Source organism: Musa acuminata, chromosome BXJ2-2 (genome assembly GCF_036884655.1).
Source record: "Musa acuminata AAA Group cultivar baxijiao chromosome BXJ2-2, Cavendish_Baxijiao_AAA, whole genome shotgun sequence".
NCBI lineage: Eukaryota > Viridiplantae > Streptophyta > Magnoliopsida > Zingiberales > Musaceae > Musa > Musa acuminata.
In genome coordinates, this window is record NC_088339.1 from 28,861,096 (window position 1) to 28,885,847 (window position 24,752).

The window sequence follows — 24,752 nt, forward strand, 5'->3', positions numbered from 1 at the left end:
ACGAAAACCAGGGGATCATTAGTAAAAATCTATGATCAACAATTCTTTTAATAGAAAATCCAATTCAGATTCAGGGCCAATCAATTAATGCCCTCGAAAGAAACATGATTGTTATCAAATAAAATAGATAATAAAACATTAATGCATAAACTTGTCAGACGCATAAAATAATTAGTGGATGTTGCTGAATTATTCAATATACACAGATGACCAGTAAAAAACAACACTGAAGATAGATTGCGGGTAAGAGAGTAACAGATATCTAGTAGTCAAAACCTCATTTGTAGAGATTGCGGACCTAAGCAAGGACGAAGTAGACCATTCCAAAATACTGAACTCAGACAACTGAGGAGATCTGCCGCACATTCCGACAAGTCATATCTTGGTAGCTCTCTATAGCAAGCAATACCTGAAAAAATCTCTATTATATCTCTATCCACTCTTTTTCATAGCAGCCGCAGAACAGGTTTGCTAAGAACCCACAGGTGCCCCTCTTCTTCATGGCATAGACGTTTATAGAAGTTTCTGCTTCAAAGGAGCTGGAGAATCTCAATTGCAACGAAAAAAGAAGCATGAACAGCATCAATAACAATTATGGTAGAAGGGGGGTGAGCTGTGTGCTGAAGAGATCACCAAGAGCTCCACGAACTTCCATCTGAAATAAAAAGGAAATGATAAGAACAACATTTCTTGCCAATTGAACCTCAAAATGCAGATCTTATGTAAAAACCAACAAAATGACCAATAACTAATTAGGTAACTAAGCATATTGGTTGATGAATGATCTATTCCATGACAACAACACGTATACGCACATGCAAGAGAGTGCACATGCACTCAAGCATGCACACGAGGTTCATGCAAATGTGTTTCCACATGTACATGCATTCGGCCAACCTGACCATCCAGTATTTCTTCAAAAATCCTCAGTAGGAAACAACCGCTTGCAATGTTAAGCAGGAATACATACTCAAGATACTTAATAAATATTTTGCAAGTCACAAACATCGATAAGTGAGCCCAATAGTTTGAGCCCATTGCTTCAACTTATTTGGTATGATACATTCAGAATACTAAAAAATGAGAACTAACCTGATCACAGCATACGAGTTTGGTAATTAGTGGATAGAACTCTCTTATATGCTTTCTGAATATTAAATTATCCATACAGCACATTCCTTTGAGTACCTGAAAGGCCAACCAGAAGTACTACGTTTTGTAAATCATGAGTCAAATGAGAACATAGAGCAGCATAAATTATGCTTTTAGCAATCTAAAAATTTAAAAAGGTAATGACACTGCCAGAAAGTAGGTATAATTAGTTCCCATTGCAGTGATAAGTTATGAAAGGTCACAAATGGAGAACTATAATTGATATCTGAACAGAAAAATAGCCCTTAAGGCAAATTCTTGGCTATAACAGCAAAATGTGGTGCTGTTACAGCAGAAAATGCTAGAGATCTAATTTTACTCCAAAAAACTGTCGAACCTAAGAATTTTCATTAACAGATAAGACATATGATACAATTTTTGACAAGAAAGAAAAGAGGATGTATCCCAATATACATTAGCAATTTGTAACCGCTTAGCAGAAATTTCAACTTAATGTATTCTTTATTATCGCATTCTTCTGTTCTTAGGTTAAACCTATGTATTAGTAACTTGGGCAACTAGCTTACAGAAAGACTCGGGATTCTATAAAAACCAAAAAGCAGTTTGTTAGCCTGTTCACTAATGGCCTAATCTAAGGTGGTTCGCACTTCACATACCTCTAACTAGACCATTGCCACTTGTTCGACTCAAAAATGCTTCATGAATACAATACTTTTGGCCCTACATAATAGCAAAAATATTGACTTGTTTGGCAAAATTGAAAAAATAGAGAGAAAAGGACCTAATAGGTATCATGACTTTATGCTCAACCTTAAGCTAGACATTACTGCAACAATTTGCAATTCTGTGTATTATCTCATGGTAAATGGTCACAGAATTTGTTAGTTAACTTGCTTCAATTGCGAAACTTCAAGATGCAAAACATCAGAGGCTTTGTCTGGAATAGGATTTTATTTGCTGATTCCTGATTTGTTGGTTCGACAAATAAAAAGACTTTAACGATGAATGATCTGCGAGCTTGATACAGGGTTTGTGCTAAGCTTCAAATTTTGTTTAAACTCTGATTGGTCACTCCTTGAATATGCATCAAATTATTTTTCTTTTTGTTTGCTTTTTTCATTGATATTTTTTACTCTTTCTGTATCTAGAAGCCTCTAAATATTTATGTTCCTTTGAATCTTTCTCACTTTCAAATATTGTTTAAATGATGAAATCCTCATCCTCACCAATGATAATCATCTAATAATTTAGCAAAAAATGTGGAACATTTCTGGTCAAGAGGCTCCACCACCTAATATGGACCCTTGTGGTAAAGATAAAACCAAAACTAGAGAAGTGAAATCTTGCCGATTACGAGGCTCTGATACCACTTATCTCCATTTGATGTTGATATAGAGAAAATTGGAATTCAATAAACATCATGAAGTCTGTTCAGGCCAATCTCTAGCTATAGACAAATGAAAGTGAACATACAGTTGAAAGTAGCAATAGATCAGATTTGTCAGAAGAAACACAGAAAACCAGTACTGGTTGAGTCGGAGATAATAAGACAAAAGAACTATTAGATGCAAGGAAACTACTACAGGCTGCTTGGCAGCAATTCCATTAAATCGATACTACCAAATTTGAGCCCAAACCTGTTCAGTTCGGCCACAGACACCAGAAGCAGCAAATCAGTTGACCCAGCCAACCAATGTTCTAGTTTATGTTTATAATTTTATATGAGAAGGGACTTCCATGAATTAGTGCAATGGTGAGATAGGGTTCCATCTTGTGAGAAGCCTAATCATAGTCCTAAAAGCCAAACTTTAAACCTTGTTCATTATAAATCTTTAGACTCCCTAATAAACTAATTTCCAATCATCTAGAGTCAACATTTTAGACATTGAAGGGTTGGAGGGTCTCATTATGCTGTAAGCATGACACTGCCAGCATGCCCGAAGCTAGCATAAGATAGCCAGTACCAGCACGGCCAAAACCAGCTGAGCATAATACTCTTCATACCGGCTGAAACTTGAAAATTTCCAGGATAAAAATAAAATAAGTTCTAAGAACAATGTTCTTGAAACCATTACATAGCAACAGAAATCATGATTTCAGAGTTAATAAATACCCAAAAATATAAGAAAGTGAGATTAGACCTGTTACAAGTTGAACTAACCATGAGCTAGGCTCGAATTTTACTGTAGCTGAACCATTACTATATATATTGATGTTGACCAATCATAAACAGACTGACTACTCACTATACATGGAAGATTGCAAGATCATCACTTATACATTTCCAAAACAACAGATTTAACTAATCAGACTCTAAAACTAGAATCATATAGAGGAGTTACATGCCTAATATAAGACAGGTAATGTACTGAAGCATATGTTAAAGGATGGACGACTAAATATTACTGCAAAAATAATGAATTATCAACTCTTCTCCATAAGCAACAATCAGAGTAGCAAAATTTCTAACACAACAAACAAACGTAATGATGACATACTAGCATGTATAATAGAAAATACACATTAACAGCCTCTGCTTACCTTAACAATGACCGGAGCCCTCATGTCAAGTACACGATGTAGATCCGTGCTACCAGTCTCCCCTGAAATTGGTTTGAGCTCAGAAGCCTCTTCTAAAATCTGACCACAGAAAGAAACTAGCTTCTCTTCTGCTATGCCTTTGAGCTTCTCATCTGAATCTAAAGATCCAGCATAGCATGAATCATTGACTGATGAGGTCTGGACAAATGGACCATCAGAAATCCCTTGTTCATGACTGCTACCATTCTGTGTTGCAGTTGACTTGTGTAAGATTTCTAAATAAATGGATGTTCCTGTTATTTCCTGGCGAAGAAGATTTAGAGGAAGCCTGTGCAACACCAACCATAAATGGAATTAAGACTCTGGTTGTCAAACTAACCAAGCCATCTCTAAGACTCAGGCTTCAATACCTTTCAGAAGGTATATATTGCATTCGCAATATAAGGTTTGACGAAGAATTATATGAAGCAGCAAACTCTACCAGGGACAATAAGGTATCCATTATTGCAATTTTATGAGAGACCTTTAATTTACTCCAGTATCTCTTCTGAAATGTTCAAACACATCATCTAAGAGACTAATCATCAACAAAATATTCAGCAAGATGATGCCGACTGTTTGACGTTTATCTTTACCTGTATGCTATCAATAGCGCCTAATAGTAAAAGTTGTGTAATGCATTTTCCTTTGATGGTTGCCATCATGGAATTCTCTTCATCATTATCATCCACAACAGATTCTGCAGCATCAGGGATCTGCAGAGACGTTCCAGACACAAAATCAAGTAGATAGCATATCAAAATGGAACAAAATTTATGCAGAGATGAATCCCATGTTAAGCATAAAAAATGAGAGAATTCAAATTCAGTACCTACATCTCTTAGACTGTTGTACAAATCTATTCAACAAAAATAGAACACACTAGTCAGTCAGCCCCACAGATTTTTTTCCGTCACTGTCAGAAAGCTCCACTTAAAGAAATATCACTATTCAAAGTTGGAGCTATCAAATTGTTTTTACATTGTTTCAAATAAAGTCTTTAGTCTATCCCCCTCGTCTTGCACCAATAATCCAATTTAGCTTTCCTCGATTATTTGATTATCTAATGGTCTTATTTTGGACATATATCTGTTATTTTAAATGATTTCTTATTTTATTATCAGCAATAAATTATTTTAAATTATTTCTGTATGATCTAGATAATCAAGGTTTAAATGTGAAAACAATTTCTCAATCTTACAAAGGGTAAAGATACATTCATTACCTCCACCCGAACCCCACATTGACGGAAACCTCATGCACTAGGCCGTAACTTTTCAAGTAACTCCATACAATAATTTCAACTTTCTCATCTCAAAATCCTTGACTCTTTATTTATGTTATTTTCTAACTACCCAGTATCATGATTCACAAATTATAGCTAGCTCACATCTATTCTATGTTTGTCATATAAATTCTTCTATTAATATTGCTGAAAAAGCACTTTATATTTTGGTCTTAATCCTTTGCAATCTAAAAACCATAGTTTCAAAAGTTTCTCTGCATAGCTCAAGTTTAAATTTAATTGAAATAATATCATCTGCAAACAACATATAACTTAGAAGTTTATCTGGAATACACCAAGTATATTCATCCTTTATCAGCGTGAAAGGTAAGGGTCTTCTTTAGTTGAACATGGATTTATTCTTCCGCTAAAGGAAAATATATTGAACAACAATTAACGTCAAATAATGTACAACTAAAGGTGTTTGATTATTCCCCATCTACAACAGTGTTTAATTCAAACAATTAATTAAATATGTAATCAAACATTCTACAAGCAGGAAAGAAGTAAATACTTTCTTTGTTTTTATTTTCTTCAGAGATGGATATCTCCATATGTGCGTCCCACATAAACATGGTAAATCAGCCACAACTTTGGGTTCTTTGCAAATAAACTAAAATTAGTTGCCTAAAACATCTAAGTTCTCATCTGATCACAAAGATGCAGTTTTGTAAACATGTAACTTATAAAAAACTAAATATAGCTTTGTAAATTTTAGCTTTACTATTAAACTTAGTCGCAGTTGAAAATGGAACTATATCTCATATTTTATAAACATTTTGTATCTAACTGGCTATTATATTCCAATCTCTATATAATTCATGTGATAAATCAATGACCAATCTAGCAAATATCCCATAAATTTATGAAAACACAATGAATCTCGACCAATGGGAACAGTGCACAAACTAGATTATTTCCAGGTAATAAAATGAAAATACACCTTTACAGGTGAAGCTGAAACTGGACTGAGATTACTTGTGCGATTCTTTGATTTGGAGGTAAGACCTCTAAGCAAAAGGTTGTCCATCATATTACCCATGATCCTTTGGCCAAATGTTTGACTACGCTGATAGTTTGCAGCTTCAGCAGGCTTCTTCAAGTTACCTGATGGTGACGGATGTCCAACAGAAGAGGTAAATGATTATTCTGAAAGAAAGGCAATGAGAATATCTATGCTTCAAGAGGCACAACATAGCACTCTAGTATAGTCCCACAACTCTATGCAGGTGAATATGCCTCTTGTAGGTACATCTAATGGAATACACTAAATAGTAACAAACCATCAGATTCCTCAAAGTTTGTTTGGAGATTGTTTTCTTCATAATCATCCTTGGAGTTAATTGTGCTGATTGTATTTCCAGCAGCGTTACCATCAGCAGAAAAGGATTCATGATCCAAAGCTCTTCCCCCTTCCATTTTGTGATTGTTCCTGAATGGACTGCCACCATCTTTGGCATCTGTATCTTTAGAATCTTTGGATAAAACTGTTTGTTTTTTTGAGTTCTCAAATCCCAAAGAATTGAGAAGTTCGAGAGGTTGAGTTGTGTATGATACATCTCTGCAATTCCACATTTATACAAGAAAGGAAAGAAAAATCAGAACAAAAACGAGTAATGCTACAAGAGAAAAGTTCACCAACAGCATACCTAATGCCTTTCAATAAAGTATCCCAGTCACTATCACTGAACTGATGACCCCCAACTTCTATAAGATGTACTAACGCTCCAAGAGAGATGGAAACCACACTTTGGTCCGTTTTCTTGGCACAATCAAGTAGAAAACTCAGGAGTGGTGGAAGCATGAAAGATACTTCCTGAAGAGAGCCAGAACAAAAGAGCACATAAATACATAATAAGCAATACATAGTAAGATCCTTTTACAAAAAAAATTGTAAATTGAAATTGTAGCTCAAAGGAATAAGGGGCATAAGGATAATTGATGAAGTTTATAAGATGAAAAACACATGCAGATATACATGAAATGGTTCACATGGCTCAGTGAAGGAAATCAAAGATAGATACCTTATAGAAAGTATTAAAAAGGTTGCAGAGCAACTGAAGTGAATGGATGCTAGTTTCTCGAAGCCACTCATCACCTGAGGAGACAAGTCCATCTCTTCCAGCATTTCGTACATGGTCAAATATAGGAAAAAGGACTCGGTGAAAAATGCCCTCCCAAAAAGCAGAAGAGAATTTCCGCCCTCTCTCATTCAACAAATCAAATAGCACTTCCAGTGCACAGTTCCGAACTTCCAATCTAGAATCCAATGTTAAATCAGATAAACCAGCCAACATGGGAAACCAGTAATGCTCGGTTACATCAAAGTTTGTCTCTAGCCCACCATCCACCGGTTTCAAGGCTCCACCAGGTATAAAGCCCTGCAGATACAAGAAGAATAAGAGAAACAAACTAAAAAGCCAAAAGATAGAGAATGCAAGCATGAAATATTAAGCTTCTGAAAGTAAAATATATTAAGAAAAACGTACCTACTTAGTTTCCAACTTTTCATGGAGCATGATGATAATGCTAATTTTTTAGCAATAATGAAGAACAACAAAAATCTACAGTGACTATTACCATGAATTAGCCAGATTTTAAGGCATGCATTTAACACTTCAAAACTATAAGATGACAAATTTGAGCAGATATAAAACCTTTACAGTTATGTAATCTGAAAAAATAAGTACATATGTGAAAAAATAAGTAAAAATAATAATAGTAACATGATCTTACACATTAACAAGTACAAATTAGGATGTTGCATATCACTAGACAAATACACAAAAAACCAATTTCATGATACCAAGACAAACCTTTCTGCTAAAACACTTTACCAAAATACTGACAAGTCACAAACTTCAAGATAATCCACTTTCTACCAATTTTGCTGCTTCATTCATATATAGTTATCAAAGTAAACCAGAACTGCTTTTTTAGATTCAACTAAGAACAAGGCAGATAATGAGAGCTAAGAACCTCACAACTGACAACCTGATCAAACATCCTCCTGAGGTAGTTGACCATGTGATGCCATTCTACAGATATCCCAGACTTCTATCAACTTCTCCAACTTAACGATTCATGAAACAGTGTCACATTAACAATGTCTTTTACGATAATTAATTAAGTCCAATGGTGCAGTTTTATGTAATGAGCACAAAGATAACTTGAAAACCAACTGAACCATGGACACATCAAATACTGAGGGCTTCTGAAATATCACGTGTCAAAAACTAGCCCTTCATGACTATTCAGTAACTAATGAAAAAAACCATAAAGTATTACTGCTTGAATTTATCTCGAACATAGTCACTCACACATAACAAGGGGCCGGTTTTAATAGTAGTAGAAATTGAAGTATTTGTCTAACCTTTTTCGTCCACCTTACCCTGCCTTACCGATTGCAAGCCCTTCGATCAATTATTTTAAATATCCTGTTTGTTAAGAGTAGAATACACTGTCTCTCATCTTAGCAGTTATTTTTAGACTTTTTGGTTGTGTTGATGTGAAATAAGTACACATTATGCATGTTGTCTGACAAGAATGAAATAAAAGCATGTCGTTTCAGGTGACCTAAATACCTATGTGGCTTAATGTTCATTGGGCTGTGTTGAGAACCTGGCTATATGTGATTAGTTTAGCAGTTTAACAGTTTAACTACAAAAGTTGCATTCCTCATGCCTGTATAAATATTATGAAAAGTTTATTGCATAGTTTTCAATAAAGTCTAAAACTCAACATGATAAAGAGTGGAATCAACAAACTCCAAGAACCAAAAAGAAAGAAAAGCTGCAAGTTTTTCAACAATTTCATTGAGATTACAGTGACAACACATTGGCAGACAAGATAGAGATATACTGACTGCCAAGCATCTCACTGAATGATGTTGCATATTCCATAAATATATTGAGAAGAACAAGTTATCAAACAAAAACTCTTGCCAAACAATCTTTTCCAAGGTATGTTAAATGTCTATTTAGTTTAGACTTTAGATCATGTCTGAATATGAAGGTATGTTGTTGCAAACCTCTGCAAGACGATCTTCACATATACGGAGGAGAGCAATAGCCTTCAAGCTAATCCGTGGAGAAATTTTGTTATTAGCAAAACGAATGAGGCAATTGACACAATCCATAAAGCAGTCACCAACAACCTGATCAAAGTGCTCCAAGATAACTGCAAGAGTTACAGTATTAGATTCATCGAAAATCTAAAAGATTTGAACTCAAGATAGTGGGTTAAACTATCAGTTTTCTCACCCTGCTCAACATTCTCAAATGCACTTTCGACAATTGATTCCAACTCATCATCAGCAGCTGCAGTGAAGATCATGAACACACTCCGCCAACCTGATTTAATGCTACCAACCTTCGATTTGATCATCTGCAATGCCATCGCCAGCAGTTAATTCCTATGTGTCTCATCATGAACAAAGATGAGTATAACAAGCAGCATAATGGAAAATTTTAATGTGCAAAATTATTGGAACAAGATTTACCTGAACAATGCAATCCACAATCAGGCCGCGTATTTTTTCATTGCGGCTATTCCGCATAAGAATGACAAAAGGTTTCAAAATGTCATTCTGGAAGGTGAAGTTGGTGAGTTCAGCACGCTCCAAATACTTCATACCAAGTTGTCTCAGTGAATCAATGGCATACATAGCAACTTTTTCCTCATGGTGGCTACCAGCAGCAATGAAATGCTGAGCCAAGACAGACCATATTCTAGCCCATACCTAAGAATGGAATATATAATAAGATGACATAAAGACTAACCACAAACAATCATTTGTAAAAGAATTACGAATATAATTTCATGATGAAGTTAAAGATAATCTAATTTTAACATGCATTTGTCAGCATCATGCACCAAAAACAAAAAAAAAAACAAAACAAACAGTGGACTCTTTTGCTCATCTAGATAAAGCAATGACTGTGTTAAAGCCACCGAGCATAGGATGAGACTTCAAAAAGAAAGTCTATATATATGTTGCATTAACCTGTTACAAACATGAACATGAACTAAGAGATATTTTGGAGTTTCTATGTGTTGTCATATCTTCCAGTTTGGCAGCCAATATTGAAAGATATAATCATAATAGCATTAGGACCACCAAAATTCCATATATTAGCATAATTCAAGCATGTAGGAGAAAATAAAAAACAACAGAAAAATTAAAGCATTAAAGGAAAATGGAGTACCAGACGAATACGAGCCATATTATAGTAGCTTATCTCAACAAGCTTCTGTAGGCTGAAGACACGAGCAGGTGTTTGTTTCAATTCTTCAGCAGATACACCACAGAGAGCTGTGAAGAACTCCACAATTGCATCACTAGGCAATTTCACACTATTTACAAAAACTTGCTCAGCTGGCTTTCCAGCTAGCTCTCTGAGAGACTGAAGAACTGCATCCCTAGATATTTGATTGGATCCTTGCATCACAGTTGCAGCAATGGATGGGGTCGAAGTGATATATTCTAGCCTGGAGACACATTCCAAGACAGCATTCCAGGTGTCTTGTAGTGAATCCGTCTCCATATCGCATAAAACAAGCAAGGCACGTAATGCTTCCACATTTTTACTTCGCATCTCCTTTGGAGCATGCAAAAATGTAAATCTACACACAGTTTGGCAAAACATCAGATCACATTTTTTGCATACTTCATTATTGATATTAAGTAGATGGAACAAAATGATGTTAAATTCATTATAGTATCTTATAACATAATATTACAAAAGATCCTAAGAAAAATCATACCGTACTAAGGATGTTAGGAAAGCATATCGCATTGTATCCATCCCAAGAACACGTGTTAGATGTATGCCAGCTCTGAAACCTTCCATGCAAAGAATAACCCTTGGCTTATTGTCTCCTTCCTCCAATGTGACAGAAAATGTAGCAAGCAAAGGCCAGCCCACGGCTTCGAGCATTGGTCTTACTAGGTCAATCTGCTGAGCTGTATAGAAAACACCCCTTTTTTCACCTTTATTTTTGAAAAGTGCCTGAATTTGTTTTTTAATCTTTTCACTCTCTGTCTTAGTATCAATCCCTGACTTCTTTTTCGGAAGAGCTAAATTTAAAATATTGACAAGGCGTCCTCTCTCTTCTGTTTCTGGCCGCAGTCTACTGCTTATAGATGCATCAGACTTATCGCTCTTCATCTTTATCTCTTCTCTAACAATTGAATCGTATATCTTCTCTAGGAGGTCCTTTGGAGCACACTCTTCTACATCACTCATAGAATTCATGCGTATGAAATCAGATTTAGACATTTTTGGCCAAACCATTGGATTGTGTGCATCAGTATTCAACATTATAACTGCATAGGCAAGAACATAAGCAGTATCTGCATTCTTGAAAAGTCCTGGATTATCAGCACAATAACTGCAAAACAAACATGGCTCAGATAAACAATCAAATGGAAAAGAAAATTGAGGGGATGCTAAACCGCTGAAGCAGCATCTCAAGATGTCAGCTACTATACCGCTCAGCAAACTTTTCCATGATCCGATCAATTTTCTGTGCTTCTCCAGGAAGTCGAAATCCTTTTAGAAACTCACGAATTGCAGTATCAAACTCTAACCCTGATAACTTCATGGAATCAACATAAGCATGCATAACAGCAAGGGGAAGTTCCTCATGCTGGCCCAAATATTCTCCAATCATGGCCTGACATATCAAAAAAATTAGACATTATGTTTTATCAAAAACAAAAGGAATAGTCATAGGAGACACCTTATCCAAACTTGGAGTGGTCTTCAGGAATTGGGCTATTGCAGAAGCCTTTTTCTCGACCAACTTATTAGACAACAGAAATTCTATCCCTTTCGCTGGTTTACGATTGAACTAAAAACAAAGGAACGAGTTATTAACCATACAACTAGATATAACAATAAGATAAAAACTTTCTGAAACTAGAACAAAAGACTCATTACCAACAACCATCCTAGTTACCTCTAAGATGGCTGCTTCCATTGTGGATTTGTGAGCTTTTGCCTTCTCAAATTGGTTTAGTCCATCATCATGGAGCTCATTAACTGTCCCAGGTTCTCTAGCCAAAACTTCCTCTTCAAGGGACCGAACAATGTTACCATGTTTATCAGTTTCTTTCCTTAGCTTCTCCCAATCAACCAATGATTTCAGCACACTCACCAAGCACTGCATAAAGTAAATAAATTGTTATAATTTGAAGATAGAAATAAAGATTGACTGAATATATCAGCACAGCCGCACAAAAATAATGGTTCTCTTTTAAAGAAAAGACAAAGACCTGAAGCGATGAGCCTTTAGCAGATGCAACCTGCATCGAAGAAGCTGAGTTGGGATCTGTAGTTTGAGTCCCTTGTGCTATCCTTGACAAAGCATTTACCTGTTTAGATCAGTGGAAATAAGTAGATTCTTTAAAGAATGGCACATTACAACCCCAAGTTATCACCATGATTTGCTTGGATCTTACCATACGTTCAAAAAGGTTTGGTGCCTGAAGATCACAATCATAGTTAACAAATATGTCCGCAAGCATTTGTGAATCCTTACACACTTTCTCAAGCATCCTAACAGAGAATCCAATTACAAGTTTCCATCAGCAATACAGAAAAGCTTACAGCACGAGTAAATGCCACTAGGCCAACAATGGGATATATGAGACAGTATTCCTATCAACTGAAGATAGAAGTGTGGGGAAGGAAAGGAAAAAACAGAACATATTTTTTAAAGCTAATATAAAAAAGAACAACACTTTACCGAAGAACACTTGTTCTTTGGCTGAGGGCACTCTCATTGCCTTCCAAGGATTTTAAGATTATCAAGGGAAAAAAGACACCAATTTCTCCCTGGAAATATACATATACATTAGCAACATCAGATCCAAGGAGATTGGTTTCTCCAAGACAGTCTAAAGGAGAAATTATATGACCACATAATAATAAGATACCTTAAGACTTTCCCTAAAACGAAGCAACAGAACTGCAAATATTCCAGTTGCATACTGCACAAGAAGATTAATCATAAAAGTTTTATCCTTAGCAAAATAAATGGCCATGTGTCAGTTGCTATGAAATGTGAAGAATAGTTTTAGCAACTGCCCAGCAATTAGCAAATAATCAAGCAATAAAATTAATCAACAGGACAAGCAGCAACAAATAGGAAGAAATGATAACCTGAAAGACAACTGGAGAAGGAGAAATAGAAGCCCGTAATAAAGCATAAGAAAGATAAGCCTTGACAGAGTCAATAAAATGGAAATTTTTCGTAAAGGATTCGCTCACTCCTTCCAGTAAACCCTGCAATTAAAAATCCTTAAGTAATATCAAGAACACTAATAAACTCAAAAGGTCGAGGAGCATAAATGCATTGACTAAAAAATAAGAAAAAGTTAGAGAGAGTTTTGGCAGATGAAGCCTTCTAGTCTCCACATAATCCAAAACAAACTAACCTGCAAAAGCTCAAGAGACAAAAGTCTTGTCTTTGTAGTAACCTCATCTCCCTCTTCTTTCATCCCCATCTGCAAATATATACCTCAGCATGTTAAGATAGACCATACTGATTGAATGTGATATGAGATCATCTTCACAAATTTAGACCTTGCAAAGTGTTCGAAACAGCAATAATGCATCATGTTGCATGACAGTGCTCTCAAGATCAATCCCTCTGAAATAAGATTATATGATAAATTTGTTACATCAAAAAACAAATGAAGGCTTGTTCTATTTACATATACAAACATTTTTATACCCTGAGATTTTCTTGCCATCCTCAAGTTGAACAGCCTGGTCAAGAACAGCCTCTAGACCCTACAGATTGTTACTTAAAATAAGATGAAACCCTGATGCAGATGAGTTCCAAAGTAATCTGCAGAAATAATCACCAATAGTTTCACAGAAAATAGTCCTAAGAGAGAGAGAACCTTGATGTCTGCACCACCAGCCAAATTCTGGAGTTGCTCAAAAGATGGAGATGTCTCATTTGCACGGTTCATGGTTAATGCATCTCCTAGAGTAATTTTCTTCTCATCTTGGTCATCTCTAGGCACTTCCTCGTAATCAGAATTTGTGGAGCTAGCTGATGGAATTTCACCATGCACATAACTATTGGATGGTACAGAAACCTAAACACCCATAGAAAATAGTTGGAACTTTTCTGGCATATTTTACATATTTACTAAACCTAAATAAGATGATAAGTCCAACCTGATCTACTTCCATTCGCCTAAACACAATACTGATCATTTGGGTCAACATTGCTTTTGATGTTGCCTGATTTATTGGACTCTTGCTGTACCAGATATTTATAGACCATAACATTAGCTAAGAGTTACTGAATGGACAATATAGGGGAATAAAAAGACTCGAGTACCTATTCAGAGCAATGTTATAGCATACTCTAATCACTCCCAGCAAAGGTTCTCCATGCACTGTGTTAAAACAAAAAGACTTATTAGAGAAAAAGATAAGCAGCAGAGCTACAACAAAGATATAGTATAAGCAACTACAGACATAAACCATTCCTGCATATAGCCTGTCACTTCAGCAAATAAAAGAAAAAGATCCAGGATAAGGCACATTAATAATTCAAACAAACATTTTGCAACACCAAATCAGACAAATCTATTGAATCGAAAAGAGGTTTTAAGCTACAAAAGACCAGCAAAAACCTATGAGAAAAAGCTTTATTATAATTTTTTTAAAAATCAATTATCTGTATCAAAGATTGAAATTTCATATCGTACCAGTATATCGAGCTTTGCTCAGTATAGTACTGTACAACATACTGAGCAGTATATATATATTTATATATATATATATATATATATATATATATATATATATATGTAAATAGTATAAAAAATATTAAAAGAAGGCGTACGTAGCCTCGACGACGTCGCCTTCTCCTCGTTGCCTCGTCTGCGACGTTCGGCGAATAAGGCGGCAAAGATGGCGAAGGCTGCAGACGAAGAACGCGACGAAGGCCGCAGACGTCTCTGGCCTTCGGCAAGGAAGAAAGCCACAAAGTCGCAGACGAGGCGATGAAGGAGACCGCCTCTTCTGCTGCTCTAATCATCGTCGGCTCCAGATCCTCCTCTTTACGACTCTTCTCATTGTTACCTCTCGTATCGGGATCATCGAGAGAGGGCAACGTCGGATTGGGATTGAGAAAGGGCGTGGAAACAAGTTCATGCCGACGTTCTCCTGGTTCTCCCTCTTCTTCGAACGCCCTCTCCTTCTTCCTTCTTCGACGCTTCTCCCTCAGCTTCGTAGCAGCTAGGCCGCAGCTAGGCTGATACCGCCTAATAGCAGGCAGTAACGATCAAAATTTCGATCGTTATCGCCCGAAACAGCCCCATATCGTCTGATACGGGACTATATCGAGCACCAGGCAATACGATTCGAAATCGCAAACCTTGATCTGTATGACAAACACTTATGCATTATCGAAAAAGCAAAACAAGATGGAAAAAACAACTAATCCAAGCTTGATGACTTTAGTTAAGCATCTTATATCAAAACGAGAAACGAATCAGCAGCTTTACAAGAAGCTACAATTCCCTCTAGTGATGGCAATATATTATATTTCATTTCGATCAAGTAATCTATGTGCATGTATATATTCATGCATAAATGCTACTCACAACATTTATGAGTCCTACTCAAGATTTGCATATTATCTGCAATACTTATGTTAGCCGTAATCTCAAGAATGGTGACCATGAGATATTGGACTGACTACATCCCACCTCTTTATGAAGAACGAAAACTAATTGTGTAATCCCATCGCCTGACTACCCCTTAAATGCTATCCTCTGGTAGAACAAAATATTCTCTTATCACCTAATTCCAAAAAAGACAACAGTCTGTTTTCTCATAACCATATTGATACAAGGCATATTCAAGGAATTGAGTAAGATTAATGAAGATGTACATTTCCTCAAAATAAAATGAGAAAAACATACATCTCAAGTCTACATATAAAAAAACCAATTGACATAAATGCTATGGTGCATACAGTCAATTAGCTTGATCCGATCATTTTATTCAACCCTTGCATTTCAGATACATTACAAAGAGAATTTCTCATAACCACTCATGACTACTACTTTTGATGATTCACCTAAATTTAACAAGAAATAAGATCTAGCTGCCACAAACAAGATTTAAAATCTCGGTCTAATACCCATTTCAATATCTTGCCGGACAAATATGATACCAGCATCTGGGCAGTATATCAACTTGTACCATCTTGTATCACTAAGGAAAAATTAAAAAATTAAAAGAAAAACAGGTACCAAGCTATATGGTCAGAGACAGTTAATACCAGTCAATACACTCTGGACCAACTGGTACTTGAAAGTTGAAATTTGGCAGCAACAACAGCCAATTCTCTGCAACTTTTTGCAATAACTACCAAAAACCCTGATAAGAAACCTCTCCAACTCCAAGACAGGAACATAGACCTCTAAATGTGCTTAAGTGACTAAAACCAGAATGTTGTCGTCGAATTTGCAATTGTATAAAACTGAGCAAGATAGCTTCACCTTCCATTAAGAGAGAAATCGAGATGTAAGAAAAATACAGGGGACAAACTTGCTAATGTTGTGAATTCCTATACATACTCCCAAAAAGTATGTTTACTCCCAAAAAGTATGTTGATGAGATGAAGATGAGAGAGTTGTCATGTAACATGTTGAGCTTATCATTTGGAATGATAAGTAGGAAGGATGGCACTACATCAGAAACTCCTGGGTTGTGGCAAAGGTGAATAATTCAGTCAAGCAACAAATGCTTAAAAACTATTTAAGTTGGCCATGTAACACACATATCTAGAATGTAAACCCAAGAGAATGATACATACCAACTTGAACAACAAATATTATGAGCAAAGAATTAATTTTATTATCTTTTAACTATTCAAGCATGTTTCAAAAGATGGTTCTGAAAGTAAATAACTCCCTCCTTGGAAAAACAAAAGCAGAAAAAACAATCTTATTAAAAGTACCTCTGAACCTTGTTGATGATACTGCTGTGAGAAGCACCTTTAAAACTTGTAATATAGTACTGCAAAGTTCCATGTGTGTCAACAAAAAAATTAAAAGAAATCATATGAAAGATATATCTACATAATAGAAGCAAATTTAAAAAATTAACCACCTGTCAGATGAAGAGTTATCAACACAGCCACAGACCATATTGAGAATATCAGTAAATAGTGAAGCATTTTTACCACCTTCCAGTCCAGGATCACCCTCTAAATGATCATAAGCTATAAGTTTCTGCCAACAGGCCAATTGAATCAGATGCATTCCTAGTACTATAAGCATCAGAGCATAATGGTCAAAATTTTCTGACAATAGCATGAGGAAAATGAAGTAGTCAAAGAAGAAACAAAAAGAAAATGACATGATAGTATGCAGTCCAATTACAGCATTACCACTGTGAGTCAAATGTGGAGGACAGAATTTATCACAAACTAGCAGCATGTAGAGGAACATGCTGAGCTTTACATTATGTAAAGTTGTAAACAAAACATAAAAAAGAGAAATGGCCAAGAACCAAGCTTCCTGTAATGCAGGCCCCAGTAAAAATCAACCCTATAGTTAAAAAAAGAAAAAAGACAAACTACTACTTAATGTTTGTGATGGATGACCTTCACGAGCATTAGTTCATATTGCTTCCTCCAAGGAATCTTTATAGTCTCTGTAAAGGAGGTCTTTGACTCTTTATAGTTGCTTTTTAAGACAGCAATCTTTTGAAGTCCTAGGAATGTTGTTTGTCCAGGATTGGTATACCAGGTGTATTGCTATGTACCACCCCAGTATTTACCAGTCCAATTAGACACTGGTAAGAGTGCATATACTTTGGTACTAGTCGTATTCATTTTTTTTTTTTTTTTGCCATTTTTCATTGATACCAAGGGGTACATGTCGGTATACCATTTAGCATACCAGTAATGTATTGATCCAATAACCTCACAAAACCAGTATCGGATGGGCATTTAAATCCTTATTGGTTGTTAACCTCAGCTTGGTCCATCATGAGATACTAATGTTGATGATGATTGATGACAAGGTTATCTGAACCCTTGTCCAGTAACAACTGATGTCCAATGTTTAAGCGGATAACTAAGGAAAACTAAAAAAGAGGTTCATCATGTTCTTGCTACTCGAAGAACAGAAAAAAAATAGTTCCGAAAGAAACAAAAGGGATAAAAAATTAGAGGGAAGGAACAATAACAAAACTAGATGAAATAAAGGAAAGATATGGAGTACAAAAAAGTGAATTAACAAGACAGGAAGGATGGTGGCCCTCTGGAATTATATTGATGAAGTAGTTCTGTGGCTGACACCACAAGTTAAGCCACAGTTAGGAGAATTGACATGGTTTACAGGGATAAACCAATAGAAGAATCTACCACTATTAATTTGTGCTTAAGCATTTTTGACTATGTAGTTCTAGCCCTATCAAGTTGGTCAGTTCTTCCGAAAGGCCAGATCATGACCAATTTTGCTAGAAAACCTTATAATTCTTTCATTAGAAGATCGATGCTCTAAATTTTGGCAACAGGGGATTCGACTTGCTGTCACAATGGCATGTGCAGGGATATTATGAGACATCGTGAGCAAATGGCAGGTGTACCTTCGGGAAGAAGAACACAAAAAGGCGAAAGAAATTGATATACCACTTGACAATCAACACTCTAACAATATATATCCACTGCTTGTTCTCATCTTTTTCTCTTCACTTCTTCACAAGACCATAGTATTCTGATAGAGTGAAACCTTAGTCATTTGGGAAAAAAAGCCAATAAAATCCTATGAAAGCATGAACCAGAACAAAGTGTCCGAGCTCAACATTCCTACAACCATTCCAACCAAGAAACAACTCTCTTTCCTCCCTCCACATGATTTTATTAGTCATTCCCTTGTTGGAATGAGATTTTCAGCAAACTATAATTTAGCTCAAAACTTGAACCTTCAGATGCATTTCAGGTTTTAAAACTTATTCGATCAAGAATAAGAACTATTTAAGTTCCATGTAACAATTTTTTTAAAGATGTCTACAGTTAATCTGAGATATTCAGATATTGCCTCTAGGATGGTTTGCTGCCATTTTGCTGAAGATCGTATTGTGAGACTTAGATCTAAGTTCTTTTGCAATATTTTATAGAAGTCTTTACATAAGATGTTTCCCCATGCACATCAAAAAGTTACAGATTAGTCAAACAAATTAAGTGATATATACTTAGGAGACAAGAAGTTATCAAACCTTTTTGCAACCTTTTTTTGCAAGAGCAACTGGCTTTGAATGCAGCAATCCAGTCATAAAGGTATAGATCAACAATTATAGGCATTGTGAACTAACAATTTAAAAAACCATAGCCCTTGTAACAGTATATTCACTGTCAAACAAAAAGACGATAAAAAGAAACTTCTGGAGTTGTGAATTGGTGCATTTCAATTTGTGCACTAGAGAGATAAGCACTTGCATGGAAAAAATGACTTATCAGCAGTAAGTCAGGTTAAAATTATCAGGGATTGTCTTTTCGGGTACCAGACCCGTTATGGCAATTTGATGGAATGGTACATACCAGTCTGTAACAGTGTACTGACATATGGTACACCGGTGCATACTGGTGGTTTGGCGAGTAAGAAAAAGAGGAACAAGTGGAAGGGGTGGTGGAGGAACAGAGGAGGAAGTAAGAGGGAAGAAGAGGAAGAAGGAAAAGAAAGAAGAGAAGGAAAAGAGCAGCGGCAGCGGCGAGGCAATGACATCGTCAAAGCGGAAGCGACAGTGGCGACAGCGAGGCGGCGCCATCTTATGTGAGAAGAGGGCTAGCGTTTGTGATGACAAGGCAGCGGTATCGTACGTGATGGCAAAGCGACAGCGGCAGCAGTGGTGAAGCTGCAATGGCGAGGCGATGACATCTTATTCGACAAGAGAGCTCGCGTTCACGAACCATAATCTCTTTTCTTTTAACGCTGATTTGGATAGGGGCCCCACCATTTCTTTGAATTTTTTATTAATTTAATTGGATCGCCCAAAATGGGATGGTCCGCATATCGGACCACACCTGGACTAGTACATACGACCCGTACCGTACCATTTTGAGCGGTATAGCAAACATTGAAAATTAATGAGAATAACTAGTAGGGCATGCATTTTCAGACAACAAATACGACAGAGATTGATCACATAAGCATGTTCATCAATAACATAATAAATGCTATTTCTAACCACACCATAGTCATTTTAGCAGTCAGATTCTAATGTGAGAAAGCAGTTCTCCATATCATCTAACGTAGACAAATCATTAGCAGAAACAAAAAATTAACTTCAAAATGAAAGATCATTCAACATAAAAGATCAAGAAAAGTAACATGTTTTTTTTTTCAAGCAAGATATGAAAAATAGATAAAAAGATATTTTACTACACCAGAAATGACCACAAAATCAAGTAATAAGAAATAGAACTCATAGGCACTAAACACACATACATGCATATGCATCAAGAAGCCAGCAACATATGTTGAGCCAAATAATCATACTTGTTTCTGCAATAAATGTGTAACGTAACTTTGAGGAAAGAAAAGATACTGCATTTTTTAGTCAACGAGGGAAACATACATGAAGACAGTCAAGGGCAGGCTCCAAAAGTTTTATATTCTTTGTCTCAAATGCAAGTCTCAGAGGCTTCAAAACAAGTTCAGCTTGGGCTGCATCTAAGGTGTGGCCAGCACTTGCTAAAGCTGCCATAATAGGTTCACTGGTCTCTTGGGACTTCCTGACGGTAACAACATCCTTTTCAACATCTGAAGCTGGAGCCTCCCCTTCTTTCGCTGATAAATCACCATCAGATCTGATGCTATGCAACAACAGTAGTTGGTTTAAGTTATGCAAAAATTTGGTGAAGCACATGAGTTGAAAAGGCATAATCAAACACTAAAGATTCACAACAAGACCCTTATGTGCTTGTTGATGCTAACACAGCCATGAAGGTATCATGAGAAACCAGGAACCTACTAAAACTCATCAATAACTACTAGATAATTATTTATAGCAGGAACTGAGAGCAACCATGATCACAATATGCTACCGTAAAACCTAAAACACAAACAAATTAGTGAGAAACCTCTCATTCCCTGCCAAAGTTGCAGCATTGTTATGCTCATCAGAAGTCAACTCTTGCTTGGTCTCTTTCATGTTGTCTGAAAGTGGAAGGCAAAATGAACATAGAAATTCTCAGCTCGTACTATAGTTTAAAGGTTTAAATAACAAAACCAACAAAAAAATATATTTTGTTAATAAATCACCACACTCAAACATAACAATCAATTTATACATAACAAGTAACTAAAGCTAATCTATGCAAAACTTGACAACTGAACTTTGATAAATCTTTTAGATAAATAATGATAAAGAATGTCAACAACAATAACAAACAAATCTCTAACTTACCAGCTCAGCTATGGATTAATTTATGCCATCTACTATATCCTTTATTAACCAATGAAGTATGGAACTATGGATATAGATATAACACATTGAAATGACATGATACATATATATCGCCAAAGATAGAGCAATAAAAAATGTCATAACTGATCAAGATTGACAATTACTGATAGTATTAGAATACGTAGCTATATCTTGACAAATAATAATTATATAGAGTTTCCAACTATTCATCATAAATATTCTTACTTTTTTAATACGTAGCACTTGAAGATATAGCGAAATTATGGTGAATGACATAAGACCATTATTCTAACTTCACAAAGCATATCTATCTCATTTGTAATTAAAAGCTCGACACCCGAGGAAACCAAAGTTCTTGCAAAAGGTGATGGAATTGGAGAGTTTCTTAATTATTCTTCCCTTCCCTCCCCACTCTTTCTCTCTCTCATACTCACTCTTTGTCCTCATCCTCATTCAGTGTACACGTTTATGGTGATGGTAGTAGCACTTGGCAGTGATGTTCTATCAATTCTCATTCTACTTGTAACTTTGGTCTTGTAATCTCTGACATCCTTTTACTATGGTGCACTCAGTCACAATGTAACAAATGCACGAAGGTAACTTTGATCTTCTAATGCTCAGTCACTTGTAAATTTGGTCTTCTAATGCTTGAAGGTAAGGCAATCACAACATGTCAACAACTCATTGTGATAAAACAACTTTGTTGAATAGTCAATCATCTAAGGTTGAAAATTGGACTTCACCATTAAATTATAATAGTCAAACAGAAGATTCAAGACATCCCAATGATAAATAACCATAGAATGACTGGTCATTGTGGAAACTTAATAAAGCGATCTAATCAAGACTGGAGTGTGAAAATTTAGATTAAATTCAATTTGAATGCAAGACCTTTTTTTAATTTAAGTCCGTAATAGGGCCATAGTCAATTCATTGTTTCCCATCAGTCTTTTTTTTTATCTTATAAAGTCCAGCATGATGTGATCAGAATAAATTTAACTAATAATTAGTTTCCAATCAATCCTAATTTCTGGGCTACTGATTGAATATTGTTTAAATTCAAAGAATCCAGCAAGATACATTTCCTAAGAAAAAGAAAAGAAAAGGCCTTTTATGTTCAAAGAATTATGGCAAGATATGTTTCCTAGTCGAACAATTCTAAAAGGGCTGCTTTCTACGAGAACACTAACAACATATAATTTTCTGAGATCAAAACTCAATCTGGTTTATAAATGATTGTCACCGACTATTTTTATTTAGGGTCTTTAAAAGTCAAATTGTTGTTCACTTCTCCTAGTATGTCCAATTCAATTTTAGACTATCCATCGATTTACTTAGCCCAGTGGCACATGCATAAAAATAATTTTCAGTTGGTTTAAGTCAGAGAAATGGTTTGAACCCATGGAATGATTCATTTAGATGATTGTTGGTCATTTTCATTAGCTCCTTCTTTATCTTTTCTCCAATTTCTCAACTCGTGCTCTTCGCTTATAACAACACCAACCACTTTCCTCAGATTTTTCTTTCAAGCTTAGCCTTATATGTCACTACCCCTATGCATATGTATGAAAACACAAATTAGGGCATATTGATCCACCACATGTCCTGCAATATATCACATTCTCTCAGGGTAGTTTCATTGTAAACTATATCTATAACATAAAACTGACAAAGATCGAGTACTAAAGAGTCATCTGCTGCTAGGAGGATTTCTACAGACAGGAAAAAGTGAAATAAAAATAAAAAAATATAGGAGGAATATAAATTAAAAAATAAATGGAGAAAAGTAGAAGTGTAAACAGACTGAACACGATCAAGTGAACTTTTGTTTATATTAGACTAAAAGTCTAAAACAAGCATATGTTTGCTTGGCTTAGCATGAGCCTGATAAGGTGTGTAAACTGAATGGATCAGGTTTGAATCAAATAAAATATCAAATTTGAGTTTGTAACAACCAAATAATTTTTCTGGTATTTCTTTTAATATCATTAACTTTAATCAAAACCATTCAATCCTCATCCTTTATGCATTTAACATCACATAGATCCATAGTCTTTCTTTCATTTCTTTACCAAGTCAAAGGTGTTTACTCTCCATCTTCAGTATTTATGATATTGTAAAACTGCCATAAGCATTCATCTAACTGATAGTTTTTTTATTCTTCTGTTCTAGCCACTTTTTATCACTAATGTAAAGTTCCCCAAGTTTCATATAATATCCTCCTTTGCCTTTGACTAGCTCCCAATGCTCTACATTGACTGCAAAATCACCTCCAAGACATCCTACAATACCTTTGGATTCTTCAAGACTTCCTTTTGCCAGAATTTTTATATTGCATTAATTTTCTTTTCAAATTCCATCGATGCTTCCTTTTCCTTAAACATGTGGTGTGATCTATCTTGCCTAGTCAGTCTTCCTCATTTATTGAATTCACAAGCCTCGCTCAATATTCTATATATTTAGCAACAGTACATTACTCAAACGATCAACTTGTTGGAGATGGGTTCTTTTCCGATGCAAATTCAAGAAAACATTTCCGGTACTAAAGGAAAGACAAATCAGGACACCAAGTAATAGCTTCGAAATAATGCAATGTTGCTTCGCAGAAGGAAGAACTATCAAAGAAATAAATGAAAAGCAAAATCTACAAACTCGAGATCTAAAGGCAAGATGTTAGGGTTGCACCAACCTAGACAAGTCTGCACGGAACTCTGCAGGGCTGGGTACTTCTTCCCCGCGCACTCCTTGAGCATGGCGTCCAAAGAGCGAATGATGAACCCTGCCGCGGCGGCGCCCGCCATGACGAAGAATGTCACAGAGATCCACCCCGACGACCCCCTTCAGAGCTCGATCCCGGAGTGCAAGGCCAAAAAAGTCCTCCAGATCTACGAATTAGACGAGAATTCGATCGGAGAAAATAGAAAGCATTGGACGATCCCAGAGGAGAATTGACAGATTGGAAGGAGGAGAAGAGAGAGGGGAGAGGAGAGGAGATCTGACCGCCGGAAGGGCAATGGCCTCCAGGGCGAAGGCCTTTTGCGGAAGCGCCCACGGTCGCAGGTAGAAGGGGCCCGAGTCTTACGATGAATATTTATATCCAGCATCTCCATCTATCACATGGGGCCCAGACACGTGTTTGGCACGTCCACGTCACGTGAACTCACAATTGCTTGATTCGAAGCACTCCAATTCAGGTGCTCAATGGGTCAAGTTTGGGTTTACCTCCTAAACCCAATTAATTTGGCAACGATATTTAAATTACAACATAACCACTTGTCACTTATGTTTTCCTAGTT

At 36.1% G+C, this 24,752-nt stretch overlaps 1 protein-coding gene across 3 annotated transcripts; it reads right to left on the reverse strand.

The window, feature by feature from the left end:
- Window positions 1–142: 142 nt before the first annotated feature.
- On the reverse strand, window positions 143–24,710 carry LOC103975570 (brefeldin A-inhibited guanine nucleotide-exchange protein 5). Of its 3 annotated transcripts, none has more exons than XM_009390579.3 (34): window positions 24,457–24,710; window positions 24,146–24,341; window positions 21,110–21,185; window positions 20,605–20,836; window positions 17,131–17,252; window positions 16,979–17,037; window positions 14,342–14,399; window positions 14,176–14,260; window positions 13,893–14,093; window positions 13,721–13,779; window positions 13,570–13,636; window positions 13,422–13,490; window positions 13,147–13,269; window positions 12,921–12,974; window positions 12,731–12,819; window positions 12,444–12,540; window positions 12,258–12,356; window positions 11,942–12,145; window positions 11,723–11,833; window positions 11,472–11,656; window positions 10,745–11,371; window positions 10,186–10,603; window positions 9,480–9,719; window positions 9,241–9,364; window positions 9,009–9,157; window positions 7,003–7,359; window positions 6,628–6,794; window positions 6,262–6,539; window positions 5,922–6,085; window positions 4,290–4,409; window positions 4,065–4,201; window positions 3,655–3,982; window positions 1,093–1,188; window positions 143–655 (listed from the first exon to the last, which is right to left on the reverse strand). In XM_009390579.3, exons 2-34 carry the CDS (start codon window positions 24,255–24,257, stop codon window positions 593–595), a joined length of 5,370 nt encoding a protein of 1,789 aa, XP_009388854.2. In that variant the 5' UTR covers window positions 24,258–24,341; window positions 24,457–24,710; the 3' UTR covers window positions 143–592. The 3 variants fall into 3 exon arrangements, with proteins under 3 accessions (XP_009388854.2, XP_009388853.2, XP_064952501.1); XM_009390578.3 differs by having other exon boundaries at window positions 20,605–20,842; XM_065096429.1 differs by lacking the exon at window positions 21,110–21,185 and having other exon boundaries at window positions 24,146–24,710.
- Window positions 24,711–24,752: the final 42 nt, after the last annotated feature.